The sequence below is a fragment of the Cryptotermes secundus genome, unplaced genomic scaffold (assembly GCF_002891405.2).
Source record: "Cryptotermes secundus unplaced genomic scaffold, Csec_1.0 scaffold846, whole genome shotgun sequence".
Taxonomy (NCBI): Eukaryota; Metazoa; Arthropoda; class Insecta; order Blattodea; family Kalotermitidae; genus Cryptotermes; species Cryptotermes secundus.
This window is the reverse complement of record NW_019739228.1, coordinates 757,031-772,755: the sequence shown is the minus strand read 5'-3', so window position 1 is coordinate 772,755 and position 15,725 is coordinate 757,031. Positions and strand designations below refer to the sequence as shown.

Below are 15,725 nucleotides of genomic sequence, written 5' to 3'. Positions count from 1 at the left end.
TGCTTCAATGCGTGCAACACTCCGCTCAAAATCTGAACCACTACCGAGATACCGGGCACTCATATTATAAGGCAAAGTTATAAAACAATTTTTTAAGATCATTTTAGTGAAAGTTTCATGCTTCAAGGCGTATGATACACTGCTCAAATTCTAAACCAACTGCTTCCATTGCCGAGATAACGGGCGCTCATATTATAAGGCAAGGTTATAAAACCACCTTTTAAGATCATTTTATTGAAAGTTTCGTGATCCTATCTCATATAATTTAAGAACAATGATGAATAAATCATTTTCGAGCAAAATTTAAATGGACGGCTGAATATATTACCGCCGGAGAGACACGGCAGCGGAATTTAAATCACCGCGCAAAAGGGTTAATCNAAGGTAAAAGCTAAGGCAGTACAGAAATTTTGTGTGTTTATTTTAATAAAACATTCTTCCATATGATCAATATTTTGCCACACTACACAGGCGTCTGTCATGTTGACTGTTACCACTCTTTTAGTCAAGTTAAATTGAGAATGGGAATGGCAGAAATTAAGAAGTGGGCTATATTCTTGAGTATTGTTGAATTGAATTCACAGAAATCATATACATAAAGCAAGAATGACTGTACCTCAAAGCATGTAGATACCGAGTGTTATTCTGTGTCTATGTTATTAGGATGTAAAAGAGAAGTATGAGAAGATCTGTGAGGAGTCATATGTGAATGCTCGCAAGGAGACTCACATCAAGTACAAAGACTGGCTCGATTCTCCATGGTCAGGTTTCTTTGAAGGCAAGGATCCCCTGAAAGTGTCTCCAACTGGGGTTAAAGAGGATACTCTTGTGCACATTGGAAAGAGAATGTCCTCTCCACCACCAAATGCTGCAGAATTCATTATTCATAAGGGTCAGTATTTGTTGTATGATTGGGGCACAGTGTAATCATAATTTGGCAATGCTGCTTATTAACTTAGGTTGTGTGTAATGGTCCTTAAAATATTATCAAAATTTTGTCTTACTTAGCAGCCTTAGTGCATGTTTTAATATACACTTTACTAATGTAACAGCTTCATTCCCAAAAACTTTGCTGCTGTCTTACCTCCTGGTCCCGTTTCCCCCAGTTGTTGCAAGTGAGATGGTGGAACCAGTAACATTTAATATTTAAGTTCAGTGTTCAAATGCATTTGCCCCCAGAGAATCATTTAAATGATAATTTCACTGTAATGTCTTCAAGGTTTTCACTTATTTTGTACTTATTTTATACTTCAAATATGAAGTACAAACCCAGAACCTCTCCAGGTTATGCAAGAGGTGACTTACGCAAATTTGACCTAAAGTAAATTGTTTCCTAAGATAGATATAACTCTGATTCCTCTGTGCCCTTGCCAGCTAGTGATGAGCCTTCATCTACAAGTGTTCTTTATCATCCAGTACCAAAATGTTGCTTTCATTGAGGCAGAAAAGGGCTAGGATTAAGGTACAAAATGTAAATTAAATTTTGTTGTTGTAAATGTTAGTTTTCTGTGCCTACATCAAAATTTTTTCATGTGCATGTTTTGTGTGTTTGTCCCCCCCCCCCAACAAACACACATAAATACATATGTACGTACATGTAGTCAAGTAATGTTTTTGACTTATACACAGTTTGGGTTATGCAAGACCTTCCAAAACAGAATGATTGCTTAACCCAGGGAGTGTCCATACCTTTGTAAGATTTCTTCAGATTGTAAGATTAGGACATTAAACATATAATGAAGAGAAAATGAAATTTCTCTCCCTCCAGGTATTGAACGTATTTTGAAGTCGCGTATGGAGATGGTAGAAGCACGTGTTGTGGATTGGGCTCTTGGTGAAGCAATGGCATTTGGCTCCTTACTGAAAGAAGGAATTCATGTACGCTTAAGTGGTCAGGATGTTGAAAGAGGAACATTCAGGTATGATTTCAGAGTACTTTATATCACTGCAATAAAATACAGCTAATGCACAGAAATGTTATCTCTGAAGAGCTTAAAAACATTACAAGGAAATTTAACAATGAATGATTTTTGTTATGAAAGAACAGTACATAATGCTTCTGGATACCACAAAAAAAAGTATGCTGGTTAGCCTGTAAAGTTAAAGTATACTTGACCACGTGTAACTAAATGAAAATACGAGGAGCGTTCCATATATAATGCCTCCTATTTTTTTAATGAAAACTACAACAGATACAGAAAGCATAGTAACGCAGTCAAATAGAGCAAGATTTCAGCTACTTACAGTTATTTTTCCACATAATCACCACCATTCATTATGCACTTTTGCCAGCGATGAACAAGAGCCTGTATGCCGCGCCCATAGAGGTCTGCACCAGCGGATGCTGGCCACTTTCTTACAGCTGCAATGACATCATCGTTGTCTGGAAAATGTTGCCCACATAGTCCATCTTTCATAGGCTCAAAGAGATGGAAGTAAATCGGGGCTATAAGGTGGATGTGGTAAGACAGTCCAGCCAAACTTTGCAGTGTGCTCAGTGGTCACCAAACTGGTATGGAGTCTAGCGTTATCGTGTTGCAAGCAAAGGTTGCCTGCTTCTCTGGCCTGTCTCGGGAAATGTGGGCTTTCAGCTTAGCGTCATCTTGTAACGTTCAGAATTGACAGTCTCACCAGGCTCCAGGAAATCCAAGAAAATCACACCCCACCTATCCCAAAAAACCGTGCACATCACTTTCCCTGCCGATGGCTGTGTCTTGAACTTATTTTTTTCTTGGGGAATCCAGATGTTGCCACTCCATGGACTGTTTTTTGGATTCCGGCTCGTAGTGGTGACACCACGACTCATCTCCAGTGACAGTGCTGTCCAGAAACTTGTCGCATTCAGCCTCAAACTGGTGCAACAGGTCCTGACACACTTCGTTCGATGAGTTTTGTGGTCCTGTGTAAGCATCCGCGAGACCCACCTGGAACAAACTTTGCGATAATCCAGCTTCCCCAACATCGTTTCCAATGCATTACAGCTGATATTAACCTTTAATGCCCGGACTTTTAAATTGCCGCAGCTCCCTACAGCCAGAATTTAAATGGCCCTAAGTCTTTAACATTGCAGACTTTCAGAAAAAAATGCATATTTTCCGTTCTATGCAACATCGTAATATGAACTAAAAAGAATCTGAAAGACAATAAAATTTTCTACATATACACAAAAGGGCAGGTTTTACAAATGAAAATTAACTGTGATTATTTTGTCATGAATTGCAAAATATAATCTTTATTATATACGTTATGAAATTCTAAAGACTTACACGTTGTTTTTCTTCAACCTTGAATCGTGTTGGTGATGTAAATATGACGACACTACATGCAATAATATTTGGTTCAGACTGTACATGGTTTGGACTGTGTCACTTCACAGTTTACACTCTGACGTGCGCGTCCCACTCTCGAAGCAGTCCACGAGACACAGCGCACGCAACATCACGCATTAAGTAGAAAAGCCTGCTCCTGTTTTTCTTCTCTATAGAACAAACGTGACATCTTTGTTTCCCATTAGCTGGCCAGTGTTTTGAATGTTTCACCTCCAGTCGACTCAATTGGGCCCCAGATGAACTTGGCCTCCCCCGAGAAACGCCACTGACTGTGATATTCGCCTCATGTGATTGAAGAATCAAATCATGCACGAAAATTTCGCGGAATTTTTTGTGCATCATTTTTCCATCACATGACTTGTGTAACAGATATGCATTGAGAATAGTCATATCTAGAAGGTGGAATAACAATTTCTTTGTCCACTTCCATGTCCTCCGAGCAATGTCATAGCTGTTCACCATTCTATCAGATTTGTCCACAAAGCCCGTGTGTGCATTGTAGTCTTCAATTACATGAGGTTTGATAGGATGGCCAGATTCATCTCGGAAGTTGCCATCCAGTGTAGGAAGGTGCAATGAGTTCTTCCAACTCTTCATCAGATTCATCTTCCATCAATATTTCCTCCAGTTCTTCAGCATCGAGGAATTTTGAGTATCTGGCTCGTTTTCGAGGTTCTATCTTGGGGGAGAGGGCTTCCAGCTAAATCCTATACTTTATGATGATTGAAAAAGCAAGACTGTTAGGAACACTCGCAAAATTGTGATACAGAGTAATTGCAATAGGAGTCGAAAAGTGTCAGTCAGTCCGCCACTGATACCAAAAATCACAGTGACGAAGATGTCCTCACACACAAAGTAACACTGGCTCAGTGGGTTTATACCCCTTCTGAGATACACAATAAAAATGATATACAAAGAAATAAAGGAGTCTGACACTGACTTCTTACTAATAACGAAATATTAGAAAATCCGCCACTGGCGTCCTAACTGACAATTCAACACTGCAAACCAATCCCTGAATTCATCACACTTCCTTGAAAGCTCTGGTAGCACTGATATGTAAGCGCGCCACAAATATTTCCTCCTCTAAGTTCTCAAAACAAAGCTGAACTCTATGGCTCACCAGGTCATAAACAGTCATATCTAAACGTAAATAGTTTCGAAACCAGTACCCTGATAAACCATTTCATTGTTCAGAGCTAACAAATAAATGTCTGTCATAAAAGTTCATGAGTTTGTTTGGGTTTCAAACCCAAGGTCAAACTGCCAGCACTCACAAAGGAAGCACGTGGCTTGCCTCTAGAAATTATAACATTCGGCCGTTAAAGGTTAAGCCGTGCACACAGTTCCCTGGTCGTTATCTGCCGATCTGTACGGATGAGGCGCTGTTCATTGTAAGGAGTGACAGCTGAGCAGGGATGCCCAGGGCGTGGCTTGTCATGCACTTCACTTTCGCCACTGTTGAAACGCACTACCCACCGCCTCACTGCGCTGACATCCACTGTATTGTCTCCATACACCTTTAGCAAGCGTCAATGGATGTCAGTGAGTGCAATTTGTTCAGCAGTGAGAAATTCAATAACAAACCTCTGTTTCTTATGCACGTCTATGTCAGACCCCATTTTGGTAGACTGTTCTGCTGTCGCACGACAACCAAACTAACGGTACATTGGTGGAAAGGTCCAGCCTTTTCTACAACACTACCAACATCCAACTCAGACATTAAATATTAACACAAAATATAGGAGGCATTATATACGAGCGCCCTTCGTATAATGTAAGAGATCTTCGGTATGAGATCAAAGTTACCCATGTGTTTTCCCAACAGAAAGTCATATGACAGGTTTGATTTGCGCAGACTTCACTTGAATGCCTCTCTAATGTGCTTGACATTTTCCTCAGAGGCCCATGTGTTTCTAGCAGATTTTACAGGCAACAAACTACCTGTAGTTCTCAGTTTGTTGTCCCAGAACTGAATGCTCTTCTGTGTAGGAGGTTGACATCCATACTGCATTCTAAAATGACACTGGACAGCCATAAGAAATTACAACTCTACTAGCCACAACAGGCATTGAACCTGTTCCTGTGGTATCGACATCGTTACTGAGCTTGCCGAAGGTCACCAGCTGGCACATGCACATAAGCCGGACATGGAAAAAAAATGCTTTCAGAATTTTCCTTTCTGATAACATAAACTGGATACATGTATGACAGTTAGCTTCTGAGATACAGATGTTTTACGTAGGTCATTTCATAAATAATGCACACAATTTTTTGTTTACTTTTTTTTTTTTTAATCTCTTTACAGTCCTTCAATATAGCCCCCTGCTTCTCAATGACCGAGTCCCAACATGTGGGAAGCTTTACTATTCCATCCAGAACACCATCTTTGTTTATCTGTCGAATGGCTCAGGTAACTGCAGCAGAAAGCTCTTCCAGAGAGGGAAAATGACTGCCTCGCATAGGTTGTTTCAACTTTGGGAATAAGTCGAAGTCTGGTGGACTCATGTCCAGGCTGTAGGGAGCATGATGCAACACCTCCCAACCATATTGGTGCATCTTTTCTGTTATGACATTCCCTATGTGCGGGCAAGCATCGTCATGGAGAATTATCGGCTCAGCCTCGAGCAACTGAGGTCGGTTTTTGTGCATTTTTCTGTGCAGATTTTGCATAAAGTCACGATAATAAACTGCGACACTTTTCCCGCACAGAACTCTGTCTATCATGATGATTCCTGGGTGATCATAAGCAAAGATCATCATTTGTTTGACCTTTGATTGAGATCGTCGAAATTTTTTTGGTCGTGGGGAAGATGGACCTCTCCACTCGTTGGACTGTGATTTCAGCTCTGGTTCAAAGTCTCTAACCCATGTTTCATCAATAGCGACAAGTCGATACAAGAATGCTTGACTTTCAACATCTAATCTTTGTTTCAGCAAGGTTGCAATGTCAAGGCGTTTCTGCTTCTCTTCAGCAGTCAAGCAGTGAGGGACCCATCGCGCAGAAATCTTTCTCTTCTTTAAATCATTTGTCAGAATTCGGAATATTGACGTTGGTGGAATCCCCGTGGTTTCAGAAAGTTCCTCACATGTTGCACGACGATCTTCAAGAGCATCTGACACAAGTTTCACACTTCGTTCATCTGTTGATGTTTTCGGCCTTCCTGGCCTTGGATCATCATTTATACTCATACGACGGCCACGAAAATGACTAGCCCAGCGAGAAACTGAACTACGGTCCACTGTTAACTCGCCACAAACTTCACTTAAAGCACTGTGGATTTTTGTCGGTTTTTTCCACGTAAAGTTTCAATCTTAAATATACGACCTTTGATCTTCAACAGTCACAATACCCGAGAACCATGCAGTCTCCATTTCTAACTCACATTATTTAAGAACAGAGTACATTATAAATGAAACAAAATAATGCACTTCTTTCTCAAGCCCTGAACTGTAACTGACATGAGGCTCACTGTTGTTGCATCATCTAATTTGCAGTGTTGCCAACCTGTGCATTATTTATGAAATGACCCACGTATTTTGGATACCTTTCATCCAGACGCCCTGTATTTTGTCACTTGGCCACTGAATAGGTGTTGGAAATTCATTCATGATGTTTTTATAGTATCTACATTAAAAATTCTTCAGTCCTGATTGTGGCAAACAAATGGAAGTGCTTAAGACTTCAAATATGAAACTCGAAGTAGTACATCTGTGACAGCTTGTCTAAGGGTATAGTAGGAAAACGATTTGGAATGAACAGGAAAATGAAGTGGATTCACTTGTCGACATTATTTACCATTTGAAGAATAGAGATAAAATGAGATTAGCTGTACTGCATAATAATATAAGAACAATATGCAGTGCAGAGAAGATGACTGGAGCACATGCTCTGTGAGTAATTTTGCCAGTTGCCATGCCTGTCAGTGACCAATAATCAAGGCTAAAATCAACAATTTTATCACACTTTTAAGTGTGTGTTCAGAAGGGCGTTTAGTCAGTGTAAAGCAGTAAAAGGCATTACAGATTGTCTGGCAACAGCCCCATTTAGAGCCAGCCCAATAACATAACTTACATACATAAAGAATTGGTTCAGCTTTTAACTTCTTTGTGCATTGCAGGTTACTAAAGTGAGGGAAAATCTTTTAAACTCTCAATTTATTTGATGCTAAAGACATTGAGGATGCAGAATTTCCTTCATTATTGTCACATCTTCGTGACAATCACTTAAAAAAATAAATATTTGCTGGCAGATGCAAATCATGGGGTATGGAATTGTTATACAGTGGCCACTGTAAAATCTGGGAAATACATAAATTGAGCAGTAAAATATCCTCCATTTCTGTCTTAACATGCAAAATGTGCTTTTGTTAGAGAAACATTTGGTGTTTGTGAAAACATTAGCTGCATTGTTTGAAAGAATGTGTAATTTTTCCTACAGACTTCCTGATTTTGATGTCCATTGGATCTATTCTGTCAAACAAGTCTCAGGTTTGGTCAGTAAGAGAGTTGTCAGTGAATTTTACCAGTTAATCTTCCAGTTATTTCTTGACCTAACCTTATTAATCGATTTGCAGTCATCGCCACCATGTGTTGCACCATCAGACAGTGGATAAGGCTACATACAGACCTCTGTGCCATATGTATCCTGATCAGGGTCCCTACACTGTGTGCAATAGCTCATTGTCTGAGTTTGGAGTTGTGGGTAAGTATTTTCAGATCACAGTTTCTGTATACTGGAGGAATGTACCATCTCCTCATATAGGCATGCAGATTATTTTCATACCACAAGTTATTGTATCCTTTAAAAATATATAAAATTACATGTAGTAAAGATAAGCAGCGGCACACACACAGGGAGACTACACAGAATAATACCTGTATAGTAATAGATACAAGAAGAAGCCGCTGCAGCACCATAGACATAGGGTGAGTAACCCTGACAATTTTAAATTTTAAAATTTAGAGAAAAAGTTTTAAAGGATTTAAAAATTAGAACTGAAGATTTTATAAGTGCTGATTCAAAGAAATCAAAATTAACGTGTGTAAATAACAAAGATATCAACAAAGTAGATTTTGGTAATAGCAATGAAAGTGAACAATCAGGAAAACCTATGTTTTTAAATTGAGTGTATACACCTGATGATGGCCGTCTGTGGCCGAAACATGTAGTGTGTAAAAAAAAAAAAGAGCAAAATGAAGTTTGCACTTAAGATGGAGTTATATCATATATTGTACNAATTGGACTCTCCAAACCCACGAAATTTTAAAATTCCCGTTATTTCCTGAACACACCTCGTAGGTTCAATTTTAGTTAGTAAAGAAACCCTAATATGGAACTATGTTAAGGTTTAGAAAATGTATTAAGTACACAGAAGGCAGAGTAACAGAATGCTAAGAAAATAAATTTGTTACAGACTCATTTTATTTATATGGAATGAATAATAATAGGTGCCTATCCATGAGGATAAAGACATCGTCAGACAAACGATTAAACACTCAGCTACTGTGCTGCGGTTTACCGTGTCAGGATTGCTTAGTTCTTGCACCACCACCATTTGGTACAAATAGAAAGTCAGATTCGTGTGTAAAATTCTCCTTATGCTGCAGTCGGATATTCCTAGAGCAACAGAGTGTCTCCTGACTGAACGCCTAAGACTCCTTATAAATGATTGCCCGATGGTCTCTTTTTTAATGCAGAAGTTTCTGCCAGTAACTGTGTGGTATTTGGGCAAGGAAATCTGTGATGAGCAGTGTTGAAGTGCTTGCAAAATATTTGATGCATTTTAACAACAGTCACCAATTTTAAAAAACGTTTCAACAATAAACGGTTGATGTTATGCACTCCACTGCTCATGGTTACTGCAACAGCATCAGTTAAGCGAGCAAATGACATGGTTCCTGCCACCTCATCATCAGGTTCCTTTGCCACTGCCTGTATTTGTTAAAAAGAGCCTTGCCCCCCCCCCTTTTTTTTTTGCAGGTTTCGAGCTGGGATATTCTATGACCAATCCCAATGCTCTGGTATGCTGGGAAGCTCAGTTTGGAGATTTTAACAATACAGCACAATGTATCATTGATCAGTTCATTTCATCCGGTCAAGCCAAATGGGTACGACAGTCTGGTCTTGTGATGCTTCTGCCTCATGCTTTGGAAGGCATGGTGAGTTTTTATTTGTCCCCCCTCATTTGCTTGTTTCTTATGAAGACCATTTACAACACTATACAGCAGAGATATGAAGAGGAATGAAAAAATGTATAAGTAATTTATTTACAGTTTTACCAAATAGTTGTGTGCATTGAGATATGTAAGGAAAGAGTGCTTTATATATGTATATATATACAGGGCGTCCCAGGAGGAATGGACCAAACTTCGGGAGGGTGTTCCTTATGTTAAAGTATGCCGATATAACCCAAAACACCTATGTCCAAAGTTGAACGGTTACGGAGATAATGGCCAGAGAAGTGTCAAACTTTGACCGGTGTTACACACTTGTTGATTACAAAATACATATTAAAACTGGCAGGAATATGTGGATTCTGTAATGTTAATAATGTACGTAACATCAAACTAACTTGTGAGTGACGTGAAGCCATAAAATTAAAGTACAAAATACTCACTCGCCATGTCACAATTGTCCTTAGGGTTTCCAAGCACTATACATGACACATGACTGGCCAACGCTGACGTAACGTGGCTGACTGCGCTATAAGTTGACCACATAACTGTATTAAACGTACATTCACGGAAAATCTCTTTTGGAATTTCGTTTCCATTATCTCATGTGGATTATTATGGAACCACGTATGCACATTTCGTAAATTATTTACACCGTCCAGGGTAAAAGATGCCTCATCACTGAATAAAATGACACTTAACAGTTCGGGATGAGCTTTTTATCCAGTGGCACAAATCCATACGCTGTGCATGGTCGCCTGGTTCCAGATGTTGTACCCTTTGATCATGGTAAGGATAACTCTTCATCATGCAAAGTTTGCCACACCTGCATACGTGATATGCCGATGCGAGAGGCCATTCTACGAGTGGACAGACACGGACTTCTCTGAACCATATCAAGAATGTTCTCTCGTGTGTCTATCATTCGTACATCCTTCATTTCAGAGTGCACAGAAACACTTGCAAGAGAACCAGTATCACGCAATGTCTGGTGAATTCACGTAAATACACTTCGAGATGGAATCCTTCGATCGGGAAAACGCCTTTGGTATTCTTCAACAGCAGCACGTGCATTGCCACCGCAAAATCCACACACAAAATGCATATCACAATATTCCACGTGTGAAAACAAGAGGCATTTCAGCAACTCATCACAACTAATTTACCACCCATTCACGACCCCGCCGCAACGTAATCTGTAGGCTCTGTAGGTAGCGCATGAGCTTACGGCTAGTGTGACTCACAGCACTCAAGGACAAACAGATAAGAGTCTCAGCTGACAGGTATAGTGCGTGGACCCGCCAGAAGACCACACTTTTCTCGGGCCATTATCTCCGTAACCGTTCAACTTTGGACATAGGTGTTTTGGGTTATATCGGCATACTTTAACGTAAGAAACACCCTCCCGAAGTTTGGTCCATTCCTCCTGGGACACCCTGTATATAGGAAAGATAACTGCCTCAGTATGGTTTGATATGATTTTTGTTACATTTCCTTGCTGTAGAACTTTCACTAAATTACTGAAAATTATTTCTTGTCTCAGTTATGGAAATTGGGTGTAGGTTTTACATTTGCTGGTTTCCATTTTCCAGCCACTGCCTGGTACTGCTGAATTTATGTTATGAAGCTGAGCTTCTGTCTGTTGTAGGGTCCCGAACACTCTAGTGCTCGGTTGGAGAGATTCCTGCAGATGTCATCTGACGACCCTGATTACTTCCCACCAGAAAGTGAAGAATTTGCTGTTCGACAACTGCATGACATCAACTGGATTGTAAGTTTCAGTTTGTGAAACGTTTTGGTCCAAACTGAGAATTTTATACATCTTCCTTACTGTAAAAGGCTTCATATTTCTGGAGAAGAAAGGAAGTTGCATATTATTTACTATTTTGTAGTTTAATCTTTTATATACTGAATGTTGTTTGTTTTATTTTAGTACTTTACATTGTTGTGTCACCTGTTGAGGTTATGTATCATCCAGTGAGATAATTGTTAAAAATGTAAAGTTGTTGATGTGGGAGAATGCATGAATATTCCACAAAAAGTATTACTTGGCCCTTGATTGGAGGAACTGAGAAAACCCTCCATTTGGATAACTAGTCTTCTGGTCAAAATTCAAAAATGGAACCTTTCCAGAACAAAAGGAGATCGCTAACATTCCTGCACATATGCGGTGTGTTCAAAAAGTATCGAACCTTCTTTTTTCCCACGTGAACCAATGAAGCGCGGGAGGCTCCTCTCAGTGGAGATGTGGAGGAGACATTCATGAGCAGTCGTGAATTTTTTCCCGCCCACAGAAAGCGTCAGTCGCTGGCAGCCGGCCTATGAGTGAGGACGTGTAGTGAGCACTCGTCGGATTCCAGTAAGGTGTAAAATGACGGAACAATATAAGCAGCGATATTGCATCAAATTTTGCGAAAAGCTTGGCGATACCCAAGTGGAAACCATTCGCAAGATTCAGCAGGCTTTCAGGGACAATGCCATGAGCAACTCACAGATAAAGGAGTGGTACAACCGCTTCAAAGATGGCCACACATCAGTGGACAGCAAACCGCGTTCAGGCAGACCCTCAACAAGCCGAAATGAGAATGTCATTGAGCAAGTGTGGGCTTTGGCCATGGAGGACCGTCGTATCACAGTCCGAGAACTTGCGAATGAGACAAGGGTAAGCATTGGATCGGTACATTCAATTTTGACCAAGGATTTGGGCATGAGGAGAGTGTCCGCGAAATTTGTACTGAAACTGCTAACAGTGGAGCAGAAGCAACGCCATCTGGAAATTGCACAGGACATACTGGACAATGCAAACTGTAACCTCAACTTTCTGAACACCGTGATCACAATCACAAGCGATGAGTCGTGGGTTTATGGGTACGACCCGGGAACCAAGATGCAGTCGTCACAGTGGAAACATCCAACATCCCGCACGGCAGGTCCGCAGCAATGTCAAGGTCATGTTGGCCGTGTTCTTCAACTCCCATGGGGTTGTGCATCATGAGTACGCACCACAAGGCCAAACCATCACAAAGGAATACTACCAGGAGGTCTTTCGTCGCCTTCGTGATGCTGTGCGGCACAAACGACCAGATCTGTGGGCAGCTCCATCATGATAACGCACCCGCCCATTCTGCACATCTGATTCAGACTTTCGTCGCCAAACACAAAATCCCTGTGGTTAGTCAGGCTCCCTACTCCCCCGACATGGCTCCGTGTGACTTTTGGCTATTTCGCAAGCTGAAAATGCCGCTGAAAGGAACCCGATTTGAGTCAAGAGAAGACATCATCTGGAATGCGACGGCCTGGCTGATCACCATTCCAAAAGACGCGTTCCAGAAGTGTTTCCAACAATGGCAGAAGCGCTGGGAGAAGCGTACACGTTACCAAGGAGACTACTTTGAAGGGGATTAGGGTTTTGTACCTCCAAATCAGTAAATGTATTTCTGCCAACCAAAGGTTCGATACTTTTTGAACACACCACGTATGCTTTCTACATTTTAATTTGAAAAGAATTTCTGTATTTTTGTGTGTAAGTGCTGCACTTTTTATGCCATCAAGTCTTAAAACAGTAGTGTGCTTAAGTAAAGAATTCTAAAGTTCACAAATTGCAAGAAATAGGACCTCCATAGGTCATTTTTCTGACTTTGTGATGTCTTCGAGGCATATGCAGTTCATTGGGTCTCTGGCAGATGGCAGGAAACTGTTTATGTCAACCTTACACTTCTCATATTCTTATGAGGTAAGTCATCATGTTGCCAAAGTAAAATGAACCTGTATGTTATTGTCAGCTTAAAAGACACATGTTTCTTAGTTAGTGGAATCCTGAATTTTTCCGTTTCTCCTTCTTAGGTTCAGATATTTTCCTCAGCACTTTGGATTCAAACATTTGTAATTATGTTCCTCTCTCAAAATAAAGGGATTCCTTTCAAAGTGTAAATACAGTGTTAGACTGTCCTGTGCTTAGAGGAAGTTGTCAGAAACTTGAACATTTTGCTATTTGTGTATTTCAGGTCGCCAACTGCTCTACACCAGCAAACTATTTCCACATTTTGCGTCGCCAGATTGCTCTCCCATTTCGCAAGCCCCTGATCCTCATGACACCAAAATCCCTTCTGAGACACCCGGAAGCCAGGTCAAGTTTTGACTTGATGACTGAAAATACAGAATTCCTGAGGTAATTTTTCACATACTAATGGATCAGAAACAAAGTTGTCATGTCTTTGTGACCTCTGTTACTGCTTCAAATAGAAATCATCGTAACCTGAATAAATGAGCCTTTGTAAAATTTGTAAGGGTAAGAGGTAAAGTTGTCACTGTGCTTAACTAATTAAGTGCTACACCATGAAGACGTATGGGGGAGTGGATGTATAGATCCACATTTTCTTGACTTTGGCACTAGTTGGAGGTGAGTGGTCAGGTTCACTCTCCAGCCCCTTTCCCCCAGAGAAGGAACGCCCTGTACCCATTGGATAGGCAGCTGGGTGTGTCTCAGAGTCGGTCTTAGTGACGAGAGAAGATAATTCTCAACCCTACCAGGACTGAAACTCCAACCCCTTGAAGTGCATAATATTCAGTTCTGGCTCCAAACTTCTAATTACATGTATAATAGTACACAACAAAGGTAAAAAAAAACTTTGCAGGTATGGCATTGTTTAAAAATGGTTATTGTGGGGAAATGAAAACATCAAGGAATAACTGAACATTTTGAATGTCTTTAGTGTTATCTTCTCGACCAAACATGTATTAGTACTTCTTTTTTACAACTATAAGTCCATGCACTATATGCTGCATACTCAAAATACATGAAGGATTTTAATTCAATCCAATCTAACCTTTAACGTACGGACTTTTAAGTTGCCGGGAGCCCTCTGCAGCTGGTATTTAGATCATGCTAATTAACCTTTAACGTCCAAATGGCACATATATATGTCGCAAGCAGCAACCGGAGTTGGCCAAATGACACGTATATGTGGCACAGGACACATGTTCTCTTTGGGAGTGCTGGCAGTTTGGCCTTGGGTTTGAAACCAAAACAAACCTAGGTGAGGTCATGTCAGTGGTTCATTCCTTAGCTCTGAACAAAGAAATCGTTTATCACAGTACTGGTTTCAATACTATTTACGTTTAGATATGACTGTTTATGGCCTGCTCAGCCAAATACAGCCCAGCTTTGTTTTGAGAACTGATGAGGAAATATTCTTCTGTGCTTGCAGATGAGTGCTTCCAGAGCCTTCAAGGAAGGGTGACACATGCAAGAATTGGTTTCCATTGACGAATTATCAGTTAGGAAGTCAGTGTCGGAATCATTTTTATTTTGCGTCTTGGAAGAGGTATAAACCCACTGAGCCAGTATTACTTTGTGAGTAAAAGGCATCTTCGCCACTGCGACTTTCAGTGTGTGTCAAACTGGCGCTCTTTTCGACTAGTATTATAATGACTTTGCATCACTATTTTGCGAGTACTACAAACAGGTGAGAGTGTCGCTTTGTCAATCAACATAATTTATCCGATTTTGCTAGAAACCTCCCTCCCCCAAGATGATTCTTCAATCACACAAGCCAAATGTCATGGTCAGTGGCGTTTCTCAGGAGAAGGCCAAAGTTATCAGGGGGCCCAGCTGAGTTGACTGGAGGTGAAACATTCACATCACTGGCCAACTAAAGGGAAACAAAGATATCATGTGTTTCGCTAAATAAGGAAAGCAGGAGCACACTCTTCTATTGTAAAAAGTGTGATTTTGTCCTGTGTGAAGTGGACTGCTTTGAGAAATGCCACGCATGTTAGTGTGACTATCATATTGAAGTGACTGTGAACTGAAACTGTGAAGTGACGCAGTTCAAACTCACGTACAGTAGTATTATTGTATATAGTGTGATTATATTTACAATATCACCAAGTCTCAAAGCTGAATATCACGGTCAGTGGCGTTTCTCGGGGGAGGGCAAGGTTACCTGGGGCGCAACTGAGTCGACTGGAGGTGAAACATTCACAACACTGGCCAACCAAAGGGAAACAAAGACATCGTGTGTTTCGCTAAATAAGAAAAGCAGGAGTACGCTCTTCTATTGTAAAAAGTGTGATGTCGCTTTGCGCGAGGCGGACTGCGCATCAGAGTGTATCGTAAACTGTGAAGTGACGCAGTTCAAACTCATGTACAGTCTGAACAAAATATTATTGTATATAGTGTGATTATATTTACAATAGAAGAACGTGCTCCTGCTTTTC

General features: G+C 40.6%; 1 protein-coding gene across 7 annotated transcripts in view; it reads left to right on the top strand.

Moving 5' to 3' along the window:
- Nucleotides 1–15,725, top strand: part of LOC111871787 (2-oxoglutarate dehydrogenase, mitochondrial) — a 97,434-nt gene that overhangs the window by 66,034 nt on the left and 15,675 nt on the right. For all 7 annotated transcript variants that reach the window (XM_023865116.2, XM_023865117.2, XM_023865114.2 and 4 more), the window contains 6 exons: nt 664–892; nt 1,769–1,919; nt 7,907–8,034; nt 9,313–9,491; nt 11,155–11,277; nt 13,511–13,674. In XM_023865116.2, coding sequence (XP_023720884.1) covers nt 664–892; nt 1,769–1,919; nt 7,907–8,034; nt 9,313–9,491; nt 11,155–11,277; nt 13,511–13,674 — 974 coding nt within the window. The remainder of the gene's footprint in view (nt 1–663; nt 893–1,768; nt 1,920–7,906; nt 8,035–9,312; nt 9,492–11,154; nt 11,278–13,510; nt 13,675–15,725) is intronic.